At 35.9% G+C, this 17,372-nt stretch overlaps 4 protein-coding genes and 1 pseudogene across 4 annotated transcripts; 2 read left to right on the top strand and 3 right to left on the bottom strand.

Annotated features, from left to right (window-relative positions):
* Positions 1-225: 225 nt before the first annotated feature.
* On the top strand, positions 226-2,711 carry LOC114520885 (methylosome protein 50-like). The gene is made up of 9 exons (XM_028541226.1): positions 226-385; positions 945-1,290; positions 1,447-1,496; positions 1,573-1,643; positions 1,797-1,854; positions 1,939-2,007; positions 2,101-2,212; positions 2,300-2,371; positions 2,451-2,711. Exons 1-9 carry the CDS (start codon positions 328-330, stop codon positions 2,683-2,685), a joined length of 1,071 nt encoding a protein of 356 aa, XP_028397027.1. The 5' UTR covers positions 226-327; the 3' UTR covers positions 2,686-2,711.
* A 301-nt stretch (positions 2,712-3,012) lies between these two features.
* On the bottom strand, positions 3,013-5,375 carry LOC114520886 (50S ribosomal protein L21, mitochondrial-like). The gene is made up of 8 exons (XM_028541227.1): positions 5,284-5,375; positions 4,720-4,810; positions 4,165-4,322; positions 3,922-4,002; positions 3,597-3,685; positions 3,455-3,507; positions 3,275-3,378; positions 3,013-3,102 (listed from the first exon to the last, which is right to left on the bottom strand). The coding sequence occupies exons 1-8, from the start codon at positions 5,372-5,374 to the stop codon at positions 3,038-3,040; spliced, it is 732 nt and encodes a 243-aa protein (XP_028397028.1). The 5' UTR covers position 5,375; the 3' UTR covers positions 3,013-3,037.
* Positions 5,376-5,690: 315 nt separating this feature from the next.
* LOC114520873 (transmembrane protein 258) lies at positions 5,691-7,231 on the bottom strand. Its single transcript, XM_028541216.1, has 3 exons — positions 7,165-7,231; positions 6,365-6,471; positions 5,691-5,953 (listed from the first exon to the last, which is right to left on the bottom strand). Exons 1-3 carry the CDS (start codon positions 7,165-7,167, stop codon positions 5,827-5,829), a joined length of 237 nt encoding a protein of 78 aa, XP_028397017.1. The 5' UTR covers positions 7,168-7,231; the 3' UTR covers positions 5,691-5,826.
* A 262-nt stretch (positions 7,232-7,493) lies between these two features.
* LOC114520872 (T-complex protein 11-like protein 1) lies at positions 7,494-14,130 on the top strand. The gene is made up of 7 exons (XM_028541215.1): positions 7,494-7,820; positions 8,835-8,955; positions 9,888-10,111; positions 10,661-11,018; positions 11,299-11,480; positions 11,868-12,034; positions 12,455-14,130. The coding sequence occupies exons 1-7, from the start codon at positions 7,669-7,671 to the stop codon at positions 12,658-12,660; spliced, it is 1,410 nt and encodes a 469-aa protein (XP_028397016.1). The 5' UTR covers positions 7,494-7,668; the 3' UTR covers positions 12,661-14,130.
* Positions 14,131-14,217: 87 nt separating this feature from the next.
* LOC114520870 lies at positions 14,218-16,711 on the bottom strand (annotated as a pseudogene).
* Positions 16,712-17,372: the final 661 nt, after the last annotated feature.

The following is a 17,372-nucleotide window of genomic DNA, read 5'->3' as shown; positions in this document are numbered from 1 at the left end:
ACGTCTGTGATAGATCGCAGACACAAGAAAAGCAGAGCACAAAAAACAAGAAACGCGTGTACGCACAACACAAGCATGAAAGAATATGAAAGACTAGTAGTAGCTACAATTTAATACATAATAGTGATAATCCAACTTTTCATGGATCATTTTAGAATAAATAAAAATAAATTAGAATAAATAAGAATAAATTAGAATGTATAATTATGTTCGCGGGCGCCAGCAACACTGCAACACATGTAGTAACCCAGTTTGTTTTTTGGTAAAATTTTATTGATTTTTCTGTATTTTCCTGCGCTACATTCAAAATTTATTTAAAGACCGATTATGGATGTTTTTCCCTCGGAAGTCTACCCATCTATCGACGCGATTGACCATTCACCAGGTAAAATAATACGACTTCAATCCTTTTCACGTTACACCAGCTTTTCTATTACTTCTAAACTATGAAATACCCAGTGCCGGTAGTGCTTAATGCTCACACTAGCCTATAGTTCGTAATACTGTTTGGTAAAAACAGGCGAAAACGTATTTCTCAAAGGTTACAGATTAAGAGTATCGGAAGCTAAGCAGTAAGCACTTGTAGAGTAGAGTTAGAGGGGGCGTTGTTCTTTGTCCGATTGTGCCTCTCTGCAAAGGAGTACCATAGGATTTATATTAGAAACTGGATTTATATTAGAGACAGATCATAAGTTTGTCTTTTGAATCTGTGTATTTGGTGTGTAGATGCAGGAAATTAAACAAATCACAAGTGAAGTAATCACTTTGTCAAGATTGATTATCTGTTTCATAGAAATTGGGCCAAAGTTGTATGTGGGAGAGGCCAAAGGGATATTCTTTTACATGAGGGTAGATAGTTAAATATAAACAATATGCTTCAGGCTTTGTTAAAACGTAAGGACAGTAATCATAAGTAATCCAAATACATTTCATGTTTGAAACAGATGGTAAACTTGCAATTGGTTCATCAAAGTTAACTGGTCGTTACTGGAATGGTTCTTTATGGTTGTTTAAAACACCAGACCAAGCCCCAGACAGTATATATGCACCTGATAACAAACACTGTAGCTGCTGTGCATCAACTGATGCTGGTTGCACAGACCTTTCCTGGCTTGATGAGAAACGATTAGCATTTGCCTCTGACAATGGCATTATAGAACTGTGGTCTACTGGTGAAAGTTTTAACGAAGTTGAAATTTTAGCAAATTTAACAGGACATGATGACATTGTGCACAGTATCTCCGTAAATTGTGACAAAGTTAAGATAGTCAGTGGTAGTTTGGATATGAGGTTGGTAAAATATTGACTGGTGATATTTGGCCATTTGTGGATGGTATTAGTAGGGAATATAATTGCCCTTTGTGATGGCTAATTATGATTGATTGCTTTTCCAACTTATTTTTTGTATATAATACAGTATGAATTTTTTTACACAAAATTTTTCAGCATCAGAGTATGGGATCTAGAAAGAGAGGCATGTACAGATACATTTCAAGGTATTTATCCATTGTAGTGTTAAGACTTTGTACTCAAAAATTCAAACAAATAACAAGGATAAAATTGTTTTCCCAGGTCATTCTGATGCTGTGTATGGAGTTTGTTTTAGACAAGAAGAAAAAGAAATATTTGCATCAGCATCAGAGGTATTTACACATGAGAATAAACAAATTAGGGTAAAAAATTTCATCTTCTCAAGGCTGAAAACTCCTATAAATAATAAACAAGATAAATGGAGCCATTATAATTTATGGCATCATACTTTTAGAAAAGAAATATTATTTTTTGTTGTTGTTTAGGATGGCAACATTGTTCATTGGGATCTTAGAAATGACAAACCAGCAAAGCTATTGTTGAGTATGTGGCATTGTTGCTACTGTTAGCATGCACTAATATAATGTTGTAGGAAAGTTAATATATATTCCTTGTCCTTTTGTTCAGATTCAAAGCATCACTCTGCAGCTCCACTATGTTTGACATGGGATCAAACTGGGAATTACCTAGCTATAGGTAATAGGATGGTCCCACAAGTTGTTTACTGCTTTCTGCACACTATAACTTGCTAATGATGTACACTCAAATTTTTTTACAATATTTTTCTAGGTTATAAAGATGGCAGTGTTTCATGTTATGACATAAGGAACATAGATCAGGCCTTGGTTCAGCGTAAACCTCATTGTCGTGATGTGAATGCTGTAGCATTCTGCCCAAAAAAGTAAGCACAATAGTACTAAAAATTTATTTGAAAAAATTGCATAAACCTGCATTAAAAACTTTATCATATCATGTGTTGTTTATTTAGAACATCATGGTTGGCATCTGTATCTAACGACTGTGTCGTAAATATTTTAGACCTAAATGCTAATCAGACATGGTAGGTTATTAGAAAATAAAAAGGTTTAAAAAAATAGGCCACTTGTATATGAAATCTAATTTTCACCTTGGTATTTTAGCTATCAAAATAATGACCACAAAGACTTTGTTCGTGATTTGTCATGGAGCCCCATAGATGGTTGTTTGAGAACATGTGGATGGGACACACAGATCATACGACATACCACGGCCATGATTGAAGAGGGAATGGAAACAAAACCTAACAAAACCGTTGCCTTGGAAACTAGTGTCATTGCAAGAGTTGGGTGTAATGGTATAATTTCAACAGTGAATAAATCTAATCTTGTAGAGTAGCTTACAGATGATGAGGTTTTATGAACCAGAAATGTAAAATGTGAACAGCATTTTGCCTGATAATGCATACAGTTGCAAGAAATAATGTACCACATCTTTATTTAAGCCTGGCATAGAACTAGTCAGAATGCCATGATAAGTTTTGACATGCCACCAATATGTTAGTGTTCTCTATTCAATTTTCTCAAGGTCACCATTATACAAACTGGCAACATTTGAGAGGGAAAAAGAATTAAAACTTAATTTCTTATAATTATTAAGTATTTAAATTCCCATTATCAAGAAATAGTCAGGACAATGTAAAAATTTAAAAAGTAAACCTTTTGAGCATTTATCTGTACTAGCAAGCACTTTATAATGAAGTTGAATTAACCCCAATCTTGTTGATCCTCAAAACACTCAGGGCTTGACGATGACCTGAAAGGAATACAGAATTTACATACATGTAATTGTTTGATGATCGAATAATTTGTATAGATGCTACAAAAAACCAGGAGATTTAACTTCATATGAAGAAAATGCCAGCTACAATACTGACAATAATTACATAAAAAAGTACAATGACAAAGTAAATAAAGCTACATTCCACCTTGAGTTCGCTTATAGCCTTTTCTTCTCTTCTTTTTAAAAACAATTATTTTCTCTGTTTTTGTATGCTCCATAATTGTTGCTTGTACATCCACTGTGTTACATCTGCGAAGGATTAAGAGGGACTGTTATGATGGCGACTGTTGTTTAATGAACCTCCTTAGTTGATAATAGCACTTACTCAACTAGAGGACGACCAACAATAGTGAAGTGTTCACCTCCAACTAAAAGAACCTGAAAAATGTAAAAAAATTCAACAATATTTACTCTACAATGAACCCTAAAACACAGTTTACTGTAAAAAAAGAAATCAAAATTCTGACCTTTTCTAGTTTTATCTTAGATCCAACTTCAGCATTTAATTTGTTCACTATTATTATGTCATTCATTGCAACTTTAAACTGACTTCCACCTATAGATTAAAAAAACATAATTCCTAAGGTTATGCACATTGGCATATTAGCTGTACCAAAATATTTATTTATTATTTATGCACCCAATATCATGCATTTAAAATACACCTGAAATCCTCTTTGTCAACTCTAAATTTTACAAATTGTCCAGCAAGGCAGTAAAGACTATCCCTCATATCATATTATATTAATAATGCTCGAGCCATTCTGAATAAAATTATTTCTGTAAACTAACCAATATATACAATAGCAAAAATATTTCCATTGAGCTGTGCAAACTTTACTTCATCCTTTATTTGGCTATGAATATCTTTACCTATAATACAAAATATACCTACTGTTTGCATTCGAAAAATTACTGTAACTAAAACTTCAAGGTTAATTAAAATTTTAATCATATATACATTAAGACAGAGCACATCACAGAGAAAGTTGTACTTGATGTAATTGTATGACCCTTACAGTGATCAAAGATTACCTTTTTTTCGAAATTGTTCATCATCGTCTTCTGAGCATTGCTCTAACAATGATATATCCTGAGAGTTGTCTTGATTGCTTGACATGTCACATGTGGCAGTGTCAATATTGATAGCAATATCTTGTAATCGCCTTATGTGGCTTACAAATGATGGTGAACTAAGCAGAAAAAACATTCAAAAACAAATGATGATTGATGTGAGTTCATTGATACAGGTTTCATAATTGATTGTTTACTCAATTATCCTTCTAAAGCTGGCAGTGCTGTATTATGACGCTATAATAAATCATAATATTTACAATACTATAAGCTATATACATCCCAGGTTAGATATAATATTTCTTTTTTCACAATGGATGGAATGGTGCACTAACACTAGAGCACCAATCCCAATATATATACCACTCCCAGAATGGAAAGTGTGGAAATTGTGTTTCCAAGATTTAAAAACAATACTAGTAAGTAAATAGAGGATATCAAAATTGCACATCTGATAGCTTGGTTGTGCAACATTGAACACCTACTTTCCACACTAGCACCACATAGATGTCTCACCTTCGTTTTGTTAGATTTTGTAGTATGGCAGACAAGGCAGGATTTCCCTGAAGACTTGAACTACTTGTTCTGTGCAATGATTTTAAACAACCTGCAGAAAGTCAAGAACATGCATTAGTAGCTAATAGAATTAGAATATAGTGTGGGACTATATGAATAGACTATACCAAAATTAAAAACCCATATTAATTGGCAGATCAAGCAAAGAGCCTTAGCTCTGGGTCAGGGAGGTTGACCACCCCCCCTTGACAATTTTAGTCAAAAAATTACTCCAAGCTATTTTGGAAAAACCACACGTGCTACATAAAACCAACCGTTCCATCTTCTTCAATATAGCAATATAATATATGTATTAATTTTGCACTGTATCACCATTGACCTGTATCATCTTCGTTTGTGAGGTCGCACAACTACCATAGATATAACGAACCAACATGCACTAAAATTTGCCTCTTGCAGACTGTATAGTCTGTATTATGTCAAAATATTCGACATTCCACATAACATGTTAACGCACGCACACAAAATCAAATATATATAGGATTGTACCAATTCATCACCTACTTTGTATATTATTTTTTCCCGAGATCTTTCTCAAAACACCAAAGGATTTCGTCCCAGCTTGAAGAAAGCTTCGTGCCGATCGAGCCGCCATATTGGATATGGAGCACGAGCTGCACAGCTGACCCAAGCTAAAAGCAAAACTTGCAACAAAAATTGCAACGATTTTGATCCATATTTGCAGGAATTGAATGTTTAGAAATGCACTTCTTTTTCTCAAAATCTCGTTCTCATATGCAACCGCCTTGGTCCCACAAAGCAGCCATTCACAGTTTTAATATGCAATAAATTTGGTCAAGATATTTTCCAGGCCTTTTGTCATTGAAATTGCTGTATGTTCAATGATGTTGATTTTCATGTTGGATATTAATTTTAAATTCACTTGTGCTTTTTAAAATTACGTATCCCACTTAAATTTAGCACTTTATTTCTACACATTTCAATCCTTTTTACAGAGTTTACCACACATTAGAGGTTGACAATTGTCCATCTTCCTATCTGCATAGCAACGCCACATTGTTTTTAAAATTGTTTCTATAAGATTGGTTACACATAAATTCCAACCCACAAGAGAAGGAACAGAATGCCAAATCCTAAGAACAGTGATGCCACTAAAGCTACCAGCAACTCCTTATAAATATCTCGTGTGAATTTACTGGACGTAACCTCATATCTGGCAATTTTGTCAAAGAGAATACATAAACACATTTACAAACATTAACAGATATTTTAATTGATCTGTTAGATGGTAATTCAATCTGATTTTGACCAGTAGATTGAATTAAATTGTGCCAGTTTTTGCTATATAGTTTCCAATCACTTTGCTAGTAAAGCGTGCCTTTAACTTCAGGATTGTTGTTATGATGTTCCAAAATTAATTTAAAACTTTGTTCCAATGACTTTTTTAATGACCTCTAATAAGCTTTTACTTGCTTATCATAAATCATGGACATGAACTTCAAAAGAAACCTTGGAAATATGAAACAAACATTCTAAACCTACAAACATTCAGAGACATTTTCCAAAAGCAAGTGTTGATAGTTATAAATGAGTAATGGAGAAAATAAAACTTGTGAAAGGATACACAAAGAACCAAGCAGTGAAAAACAATCCTATGGACATCAGTACCAATGTGAGATGTGGAAAGACAGCTGGGTTGACTGGGCTGACATATCTGCTCATTTGGATCTCCTAGTAAATTAAAAAAAAATAGTAAAATCAAATGAACAGCAAATGTACCATGTTATTAAATGAAGAAAATGCAGTAGTGAACATAAAGAAATTGAAGGTAATTTGCAAGTGGGACTAGGAAGCAATGCATTTAAGGGTCAATTCCTACAAATGGTCTGCAAAATTGAAAATTGCTGCTGTACATACTGGATCATATTACATCGTGAAGGATCAACTTTATACTCATGAATGCACAAAGTAAAATGCCTTTATAACTCCAATATTGCATATGTAAAATAAAATTATCTACATAACTTAATATGAAATTAAATCAATTTTGCAACCCATGTCTGTAGCAAATTATTCAAATGTTATTTCATATTTGTAAAAACATATTGTACTGTCTGCAGCGCAACAAATGTAATCGTTCAAATCTCAAATAGGTTATTTAAAAACAGGATTACTGATTGTCTACAATATGCTTTTAAACCACTTATATATCTATTGGATATAATAGCAAATTGACGTGTCCTTTGCTACATTCAAAACTGACTCGAAATATAGGCAAGGCAAAACAATAAATAATGCCAAAAAATTTGCTCTGCTTAACAAAAAATTATATATTTGTAAGGAATAGATGTCGATTTAACAACATATGGCTTATAATTCAAATAATATACCGGGATGCATGTAATAAATAGAGATTTTTCTCACCATTTTTGCAAGTCGGTTCTTGCTAGCAAAACAAAGGGAAAGAGAGAGAAGCAACTGACCATCATGATTTGCCTGCTCGGTGACTATTTTTCCGGGGGGAATAGAGTTTTTAACCAGGAAAATGTAGCTAAGGAAAATGTAGCAAAAAGTAATTATTACGTTTTTTACAAATTATGTTACAAAATCGGAGCTCTAAGCATACTCTTTGTAGTCATTCTATGAAAAAATTCATGTTGAAATTAATGGAATAGTTAAGAATAAACTTAGAGGCTAAAACTATTAGTGCATGCCCACCCCCGTATTTGAAACTGCTCCAATATCTATATCCAATGGATACACACGATACACGATCAATATTCCTTGTGTTCCTTGTGTTTACATTGTCAAAACGGCACGAAAATCAGTCGCGCGTGAAAAAATTGAAAACAATAACAGTCCTGCGATTAAAAGGAATACAAGCTTTGACAATTTTCTGAATTTCGAAGATTTTTACAGAATTTTTCGATGGAAAAGGACGGAGAGAAAAACGATTCAAATTTGCAAGGAGCGAGGAGCGAAGGATCGTCCAGTTTTGAATCTATTGTTCAGAATATGGCCATAGCTCACGAAATGGCTTTGAACTCCGATTTTAAATTGAACGAGGCGGCTTCAGATTCGTGAGTACATTGAAATGTTTTTCAAGTTACCTTTGCAGTTTTCATCTGATTTGTCTTGGATTAAATATATGTAATAGCTGATAATAGCTATATTGACCTAGTGTTATATTGTTGTTTTGATGTAAAAAGGTGTATTATTCATAAGCGTTAGAATGTTTGCATGACCATACCAGGCATACCTCAATTACTTACACTAAAGTTACACTGTAACAGTATATAATAATTATATAATATGGTAGTCAATCAGAGGTTAAATAGCCAGATTGGAATTAAACCAGGGGGACTAGTACTACCTCCTCCCTGTCAGAATTGTGGGCACCTACGAAAAAATTCCTCAAAAATGTGTCATTTATAAGTTGTGGGCCTCATTAAGTTAATTCTTTGGCTCGATCAGCATATGACTAAAAAAATGTTAGCCAATATTGCTTCATTACCATTCCTAATAACTTTGTGTAACATAATGCATTGCTATGAACTTAGATATTAAATATTGGTTTTTTATCAAACCTAACACAACTATTAGGTTTAATGCATCAGATTATTCAGATTGAAGTAATCTTTGAAGGTCTCTTATAGACATATAGATCTGACTTAGTATATACTAAGTACTACGTTGTACTGTACATAGGGTACTATATTAGTACTCTATATGGTAATGTGGTACATTTTGAGTGATATTGTATAGTAGGGTATGCTAGGATATGATTCATTATAATTGCTGTACAGTACATGGTATGCCTTAGTAATTAGTATGGTATAATTTATATGGTATGGTGGGGATTACAGTGCCTAAACTTTTAGTACCATTGTACAATATGGTATGCTATAGTATATGCAGTGCTGCAGGTATATTGCATCATTTGCATAGTATACATTTGTTATGTGTGTGCATGCTGAAAGGTTTTTCAAATAGGTATATACCGGTACACAATAGATTTTTACCAAGGAACATGCTATTAATGGTTGTACATTAAAACAATAATCTATGTCAAATTATAAACTATACTTTGGCAGTTTCGAAGGGCAAGTGAAAAAAATCGTTCATCAAGCATTTTGGGACATCCTACAAGAAAGCATCAGCCAAGATCCTCCAAATTATGAACATGCGATTAAACTCCTGGCAGAAGTGAAGGAGGTATAAAAACTAGTTACGCTTTATTGTATGGTAACACTGTAGTGTACTGGAAAGTTATATTAGAACAAACCATCACCCAGCAAAATGTGATACCATCCTAGTATTGCCTGTGACGTTCTTCATGCTTTTTGCAATCTTTATTATCGCGTTTATTGACGTTGTCGTATCCGACAAACTGTTGAATGGAACAGGAGGCATTTGGCATTATAGGAGATCGTTTTGGCAGAAGTGCCGAATAAACCTTCCCTCGATAATGAAGCAAAAATTTCGTCTGCCAGTTCATGGCCGACGAACTTAAACTTTTCTTGCTTTTTTCATGTTTCCCTTGCTTATTAGGCTGGCGTTCACACCGGGCTGGGCGAATTTTGGACCGAGCTCTAATTCGTCCGGTTTCTTAATTCATGCGAACCGGTCAAATTTGCATCCATTTTTACCATGTGATCACCTGAACGGGGCCGTATTCGAGCAAAATCCCAAATTCATCCGGTCCCGTGTGAACATAGCCTTGGTCATTCACCTCCTATTCTTTCTTGAAAGGCTTCAGTTCTATACCAGTATACCAAATAGTTTTATATACCTTATAGTTTTTCCGTCTTCTCGTTTGCTCTTGTCAAAATTTCTTCATTTCTTCATTCTGTAATGTTTTTGACCGGCTCTCCTGTATAATTAAAATGAATTAAAATTATAAAAATGTAGCTATATGTACATGAAATCAGGTCAAACTTACTGCATTTGCCGCAACAAATTTTTCTTACAAATACAAATTCCCAAATTCACACGGGCCCTGGATTCAACACATGCCAAAGAAAATTTGATAGTTTTCCAACAAGGCTTTAAATCCAACAAGACTTTCATCTAAAGCTCGGATGAAAAACACACGCGTACGGGTGGCTGCTGACACCAAATTTACAATCTAACTTTTACAAATGTAGACGCTACTCTCCCTTACCTTTGAACACAACCACAGTCTAAGGGAACGGATCAACTCCGTACTCGACATCGACTTGATCAAACAACAAAGTGTGCATGGCAATGTGGACATCCCTGGCTATGCGAACTTCATCATTCAAACGATGTCCAGAATATGCGTGCCAGCGAGAGATGAAGACATTAGGAAACTGAGCACCGTCGAAGACGGCCTGGTGGCACTGTTCAGGTAAGGGTACTGGCGAATATACGGTAGCATGTTAGCTCTTGAAAGGAACGCCGGATGGCGTTAGCGCGCTTCCTCTTACCACTGAGGTCCAGTTTACACTATACCGGATTACAATCGGAACAGCAGGTAAAATTTTGTAGGTATTAAAAGGCAGTGTTAAAGAGCTTTTACGTCCGAGACCTGAATGAATATCCAAATCTATCAAATTAATATGGATTTGGTACAATGAGGTAGTACTCGCTTTATAAACCTTAGCATTCTTCACTATTTCGTTGATTCCTATATCCCCCCCCCTCCCCTGCCTATGCTTCTAGGGTTTTCTCTCCGAATCCGAATGGATCTCAGAATTTCACATTAAACTGTTTCCTCCTTTTCTGGGATCCTTGAGATCAAAATCATCATTATAGGGGCCAGTCGCCAGGGCTGTTTGGATGACCATCATCATCGCACTGCTACTGCCACTACGGGCAATCAAACAACTTTAGAGCGATTCTCTTGTTATTCCAAAGTCAAATACGTGTCTTTCACGTTTATTTCTATCGTTCTCAGGGAGATATTCCGCGTTTTGGACCTAATGAAATTGGACATGGCCAACTACAGACTGTCTGTTCTTCGACCACAAATCGTGCAACAATCAGTTGAATACGAAAGGCAAAAGTTCAAAGAGTATCTGAAAGCAAACCCAAACGGTCTACTCTCCACCGAACAGTGGATAAAAAAGGGTCACGATGTGGCCAGAAGAGAGCTTAATGCTTCTGATGATCCTGTAGGGATAGACGGTGATCGTTCAGGAGCCTCTTGCGGTAACGATGGTCGCGAAGGGACGACGAATGTGGGATTAGTGGACGTATGCAGGCATTGCTATAGTGGAATTTTGTTAGGTGAAGGAAACTTTCCATTCCCAGAGGTAAAATGTTATATAAAAGTGAGAGTGATAGAGAATGGTAGTTTAGAACAGTAGTATCGTTTTAATGAAAAGTATAGGACCAGTAAATATATATACTACCACTTGGCGAACAAGTATGAATAAAAGTTTATAAAACTCTCTCATATACTACCTTGTATATATACAGCTTTTCTGCGAATATATGAAGTATAGTTTTTTTCTCCTGTGCTATATACTAATCCAGGTCTAATAAAGCGATAAAATAACGACGTTTTCTCACATATTACTTTCTTCTACACAGACTCTATTCATGGACAGTTATCGCGTAGCTGAGACGAGGCTTTCTGCGCAGTGCCTGGTCAAAGTTGTATCGGTCATTGCCGTTACGTTGAACATCGTGGGAAAACATTTAGCATCGGACGCTGAATATAAGACCACGTTAAAGGAATCTGTAGCAGTTCTACTAAAGGACCTACGAGAAAGGTATAGGATGTTTCGCCTCTCAAGTTCAGGTGATACCATATTGCACGAGTCTTCAAAACCATGAAATCTTGAATAAAATGTATTGAATTGGAATACTCTTTTGAAACGTTTTTCAGCAATTCAATCATACTGATGTAGGAAAACGGTGGTTAACCCACACGGCCTTCAATTATAAAATTAATCGTTAAATCATTGTTTTCACACGAATGGCAGAGAAATTCCTATGAATTTTAAACCATATATAGTTAATACATTTTTAGGTAATTTAAGTGATAAAAATGCTAGCAAACTGCAAACGAAACTCTGCAATTCTGACCCCCTTTCATCGTGATCCGAATTGCTCCTTACAAAGCCTTTAAATGTGTTGGGTTTTTTTCATTTATATAGTGACCTGGCGAATGCTTTTCCAAATATATGCGAGCAGGTCATCAAAGAAACGGACTCATTCTTATCAAAGAGGGAGCTGGCAAGTTTGGATGAAGAGAAAACGATCGTGTTAAGACAACAAATTATGAATTTGGCGGAAGACGGGAACAACATTTGTCAGCTATTCAGTGAGTATAGCCAAAGTGTAAAACTCATACCAGTTAAAATCACTTACAAAAAATGATTGGAAAAGTTCTTATTTTTGAAAACATCGAATTGTGAAATAAAGATAGTTATCAGTTCGAATATACACCAGTCTCATTGTTCTTGTGTTTTTAAACTAAGGAACGTGTATATGCTCGTTGCTACATAGGCAGCCCAATGGCGACTCGCGTGTTCAGGCAATGTAGGCATTATACAGTATGCTATATAATGCCTACATTGCCTGAACACGCGAGTCGCCATTGGGCTGCTATAGTTCTTTTATCGCCTCATGTTTTTATTTTAGTTTTCATTTGGTCACATTTTATCATGGCTGCACATTGATGTACGCTAAAGTTGGTTACTTCGTTTAACTTTAAATGTTCTTATTTCTTTCCTATATAAAGAAAAACGGATGTACGATTTCGTGAAGAACGGATTGCTCCAACCCAATGCCTCGAACACGACCCCAGCAACTGTGCCTGCAACACTTGCGGACATCGAACATGAACTACTTGATATATGGAAGAAATTTGGACACCTTGTCTCACACAATTACGCGGTATTTGGACCATTTTACGAAGAAATCTTGAAGAATATTTTATCCTCGTAACATGCATGTATGACCGCGCGCGCGTTTTTACATGTAATTTTAACCAGGGCGCTCATATAGTTATTTGCTATATATAAGCGCCCTGGGACGAGAAGAGACATGTAACATGTTAAGAGGAGATATTTTTCTATGTCGCGTAATATATGCTCAAAACCTCAGTTATATCTTTATAAAACAGCGCTAAAATTTTCAGCATTAAAAATGTTTTGCACACCTGAAAAGCATCCACAAAGTATGGCTACTGTATAATCTCAAAATATTGTGAAAATGAAAAGATTTCTCGGGATACGCCGAGAAGAAAATGACACTTGAGTCGAAGCTTCTTTTGCATTCATTTCAGTTATAATGGCGTTGACATTGTAACATTGTTGCAGCCGCCACATTATATTTTGTAATAACTCCTTTGTTTGGTGTTTTGCATTCACCAAATACAGTTCAAAACTTAGTTCACAACATGATCTAAAGAATAACGGTAAAATAAATGGATTTTGAGTGGTACGCCGAAAAGATTTTAGATTTTGAGCGTTTTCCCGCCAAAATACGCGACATAATAAAAAATCTCCTCTTAATTAAAATCAGGAATAGCTACTGTGTATACAGCAAACAGCACTACATTGTCATTAGCCATAGAAAATGTATCATATATTATAGGTTCAGCTGAGTGTATTCTCAAGCTAAAAAACTCATTTCACTCAAACTGATCGAGTAGGAGATCAATCACGTTTTCAACTTTTCTAAGTGAGAACATATTTCACTCGAGTCAGAGCATGATATCAATGTTTACCGCCATAAATCATAATCTTGAAATTCGCAATTGAGAACAGAAAAAACTCGTCTTGTAGTTGAAAGCTGAAACACAATTTCTAGGTCATGCAGGCACATGCACTCAGCATGGGGAGTGAGATTTTTAAAATACTGGCAGTTATTGAAATTGAAATTTTAGTCGGATCAACGGATTTTTTTATAAGATGTAGTTACTCGTACTGCATTACGTGCATGGCCCTATGAGTATCTGTTAAACGGGCAACGTTTGACTTGCTCTAAACAATACAATATCTTGAATTCTTGATATTAATTAAGAACTCTTCTACGACAAGTATTTAGACAAATTCATTGCTTTCATGCATGCGAAGGCTAAGCTTTTCAAAAAAAAACAGCCAAGTGAATTACTTAATCGCAAATATAGGCCACATCACTAATACATACTAGTAACGTTACTACCTAAATAATGTACTAATATATATTTAAAGTGAATATATTTGTAATATATTTGCCGAAGTGCAAAATGTTAGAAGTTTAAACTACAGTAAATAGAGGGAATTTGAATGGGGAATATGTGTATATATCTTTACATAAAAAAATACATGCACAAGCAAGTCTTGATGACTGATGTTGAGAGCTTGAAAACTCGCAAATGCCTGGTATTAATGCTAATATAATGCTGGCTTAATATAAATTATTGAAAATATAGATCTTTGAAGAATGTTGCCTTGAAGAATGATAAGTGGTAATTTGCAACCTATGATGAACCCTTTTTCTGAAAACATTTGAAAGAGAAAAATATCAATTCAAATGGTGATATTTTACCACAAATGTAAAAGTTCAAAATGTAAATCCTTTTTTTTAATTTGCTTGAAAAATAGCTCCCTGTCTTTATTCCTTTTACATAAATACTTGGTATTAATTAGCTTAAAGAAAGTACAATTTGCAAATTTGCATACATTTAAACTTATGCTCTGAATATGTACCACAGCAAGTAGCACAATCAGCATTGAAAAATATTTGCCAAGCTCATACTATATAAATATACAGGTATATAACTACAATTTAAAATAGACTATCCTATCCACATATGCTTATCTCATATATTACAGTTGTATTTTAGATCCTAGAATTCTACATTTAGGGGTAGTCACAGTTCAGAAAAGTACCTGAGCAACATGAATTTTGATTGGGAATTTTCAAACCTGCATAGCCTGACTACATAGCATAACTACATTATTTTGACTGTTCAGTCTGTTTTTTTGCAGCCCAAGACCTCTGTGCTATAGCAACATGTAAGAAAGCCTAGCAGATTTCAGTAAAATAATGATCTTACATTGGTAAAAGTGGTCACCTAGCACAAGAGCCAGAAAACATTGTTTGCATGAATGATATATTGGTAACAGTATGGAGAAAAAAGACCTTTCTGTTTCTCTAGTATGAATATCTACACATACCAGGAAAGTGCTGGCAATACTGAAGTCTGCTTAGTTTTCTGAGATGTCATAAGCAATAACATGCATAGAATTGCTGCGCTTTTGGGCTATGTTAGCTTAAGGGAAATTAGGACTAGGCTGCTATTCATGTGATGTAAGGGGTTAGTAACTGAGTGGCCTACCATATATATTGCGATAATGTTCTCACATTCCTTGTGCATTCTTTGTAGAACATAGTTGTGTGCAAAGATTGGATATTTCTGTTGTCAAACAGACTGTAAAATCAACAGTACTAACCACCATTGCAGGATGTGAGACTATTAGGACGTCCACCATTGCCTATCGTGCCTTGCTAACAGATGGCCTTTTCTCCTTTGGTGATTCAGATTTCCCCCCTTGATCAGGCACAATCAAGGAAAAGAACAGATTCATGAACTGTCCAGTTCGAACACTGGTCTCACTGTAGGAATTGTCCACATCAAAAAAGGTGAAAATCACACCGCTTGCGTCAACCGATGACGAAGCATTGATAGCATAACATGTCCGTGGGCCTTCCAGCAGTGCTGCTAGTGTGTACCTGGTGCCGATCTTGACCTCGACTGGATCATTGAAGAACACGTCAAAGACATAAAGCCCTTTCTCTTGGTAATTCAGAACCTTGGAAAAAAAGTCACCCTCCTTTGATCCAACAACTTCATTGTTATTATCACTAATATCCAACTTTACTTTATATTTCTCGCCGGTATGCTCGCCAAACAATCGAACGCCATGTATCATGATCCGCTTGTTTACTGTAAAGGCTATGCGATCTGGCAGACCAGAGTTGTCACGATCTTTAACCAAGGGGAGGTAATACTTTGCCTTTGCATCAGAGTAGCGATTGCAGATAAAAATTTCCCAACGCTTTTTTCTCTGTTTTTTCGAAAAGCGTTGTTCCTTCATCAAATTCTTGAACATGAGGAATACATGGACGGTTGTTTCATGGGGCAGCAAGTTCGTTTGGACAACATCACGCGCAAAGCGATCTTCACCGATGACTGGGTAACGTATCAAATCCAGTGCATCCCCTAACACCTTTCTCTTCTCCTCCGGGGTGACAGGCAAGTTCAGTTGCCTGCATTGGAACTCTGCCCAACGCGAGCAAGCTTTGAAAAGGGTAATCTCTTGCACGTCTAGGGTATCTCGGCTAAGTAGATCTTTCAGGATCCCGTGGGAAACCCGAAGGAAGCCGTCGCTTGTTAATGCTTCTGAACACTGAATCTCCACAATGTTCCAGCATTTGTTAACCAAATGTGTTTCTTCTGCAAATGCTAAACACGTTCTGCGCGGTAAGATTCTTGATCAAATAATTAATACAGTGGTTGATTAGCGACGGCACCATGTACTTTTTCGCGAGGTAAAATACAACCGAAACGCTGTCGATGTTCAGTTCGCATTTGTCCGTATACAAAAAGCTGAGAAACTGTATAAAACTATCCTTATCGGAGTCGGGTATCTCGATAGAATTATCCTTCTCGGCAATTTCCCCGTAAAACATGGCAAAGAACACGGGAGAACTAATAGCTAGTACGTACTTGTGTGCTGGAATCGGCTCGCTCCGACTCGGCTGTTCACCTTCGTTTTCGGCTTCCTCGACTATTACAAAACTCACATCGCTCAAGAGCGAATTCTGAAACATCTGAGCGTTTCTCTCCAACAACGAGTTACACTTTAACTGCCAGCCGCTTGGATCTTCCTTAATAGCGCTCATCTCTGCTTGATCTTGAACCGACAAGGCTTAAAAATCGCCACGAAAGAACAGTAAATGCCGAAGGTAATTTAGCAAAGCTTCGAATATTCTTCTCGCTCTTGTTGATGTATTATAAATTCATCCGAATAATGAGATTAGTGATCAAGTGTTCTGTTTCCACTTAAACAGAAAAAATTCAATTAATTCCTCACCCTGAGTGGTCATTTAAAATCATGATATACAGACAGCCCAGAGACAGCCTAAGCGTAAAACCAAAACGGCCATTACAGGAACAATAGAATCGATTTCTAATTATATAGTTCCATGTGTTTCATACATTAAACAGGATTAACCCAACAGTATTTGGTTTCCGGACTGGCCTTAGTGAGCAAACAGTAAGCATACCGCTGGTATTCGGACTGATGGCCTCCTTCTGTGGTCGAACGACCTAACAGGAAATCAGAGATCGATGAATTAAAAATTAGATTGCAGTTATAGTTCCTTATACGGTCGCTACTTGTTTTCACGTACCAAACCGACTTGACATCATCCAAAATAGAATTTAAAAGATAAATCTTCAGAAAAGATGTTTAGAATAGTCTCTATATGGCTTTGCCTTCTACCTTAGAATTTGCACCTACTCCAAAACTAACTAAAGAACTATAAACAAACTTAAGAGGGAAAATCAACAACACTGACATTGAAAATTATTCCATATCCGCTTGGTCGATGGAAAAAAGTGAAGGAAAAAAGACGTCCTTTATAGCCCAGTGACGAAGCGATTT

This window comes from Dendronephthya gigantea, unplaced genomic scaffold (assembly GCF_004324835.1).
Source record: "Dendronephthya gigantea isolate DGI-Jeju-01 unplaced genomic scaffold, DenGig_1.0 000018F, whole genome shotgun sequence".
Classification (NCBI taxonomy): Eukaryota; Metazoa; Cnidaria; class Anthozoa; order Malacalcyonacea; family Nephtheidae; genus Dendronephthya; species Dendronephthya gigantea.
Note: the sequence above shows the minus strand (reverse complement) of the source record. Positions and strands in the feature narration are given on the sequence as shown.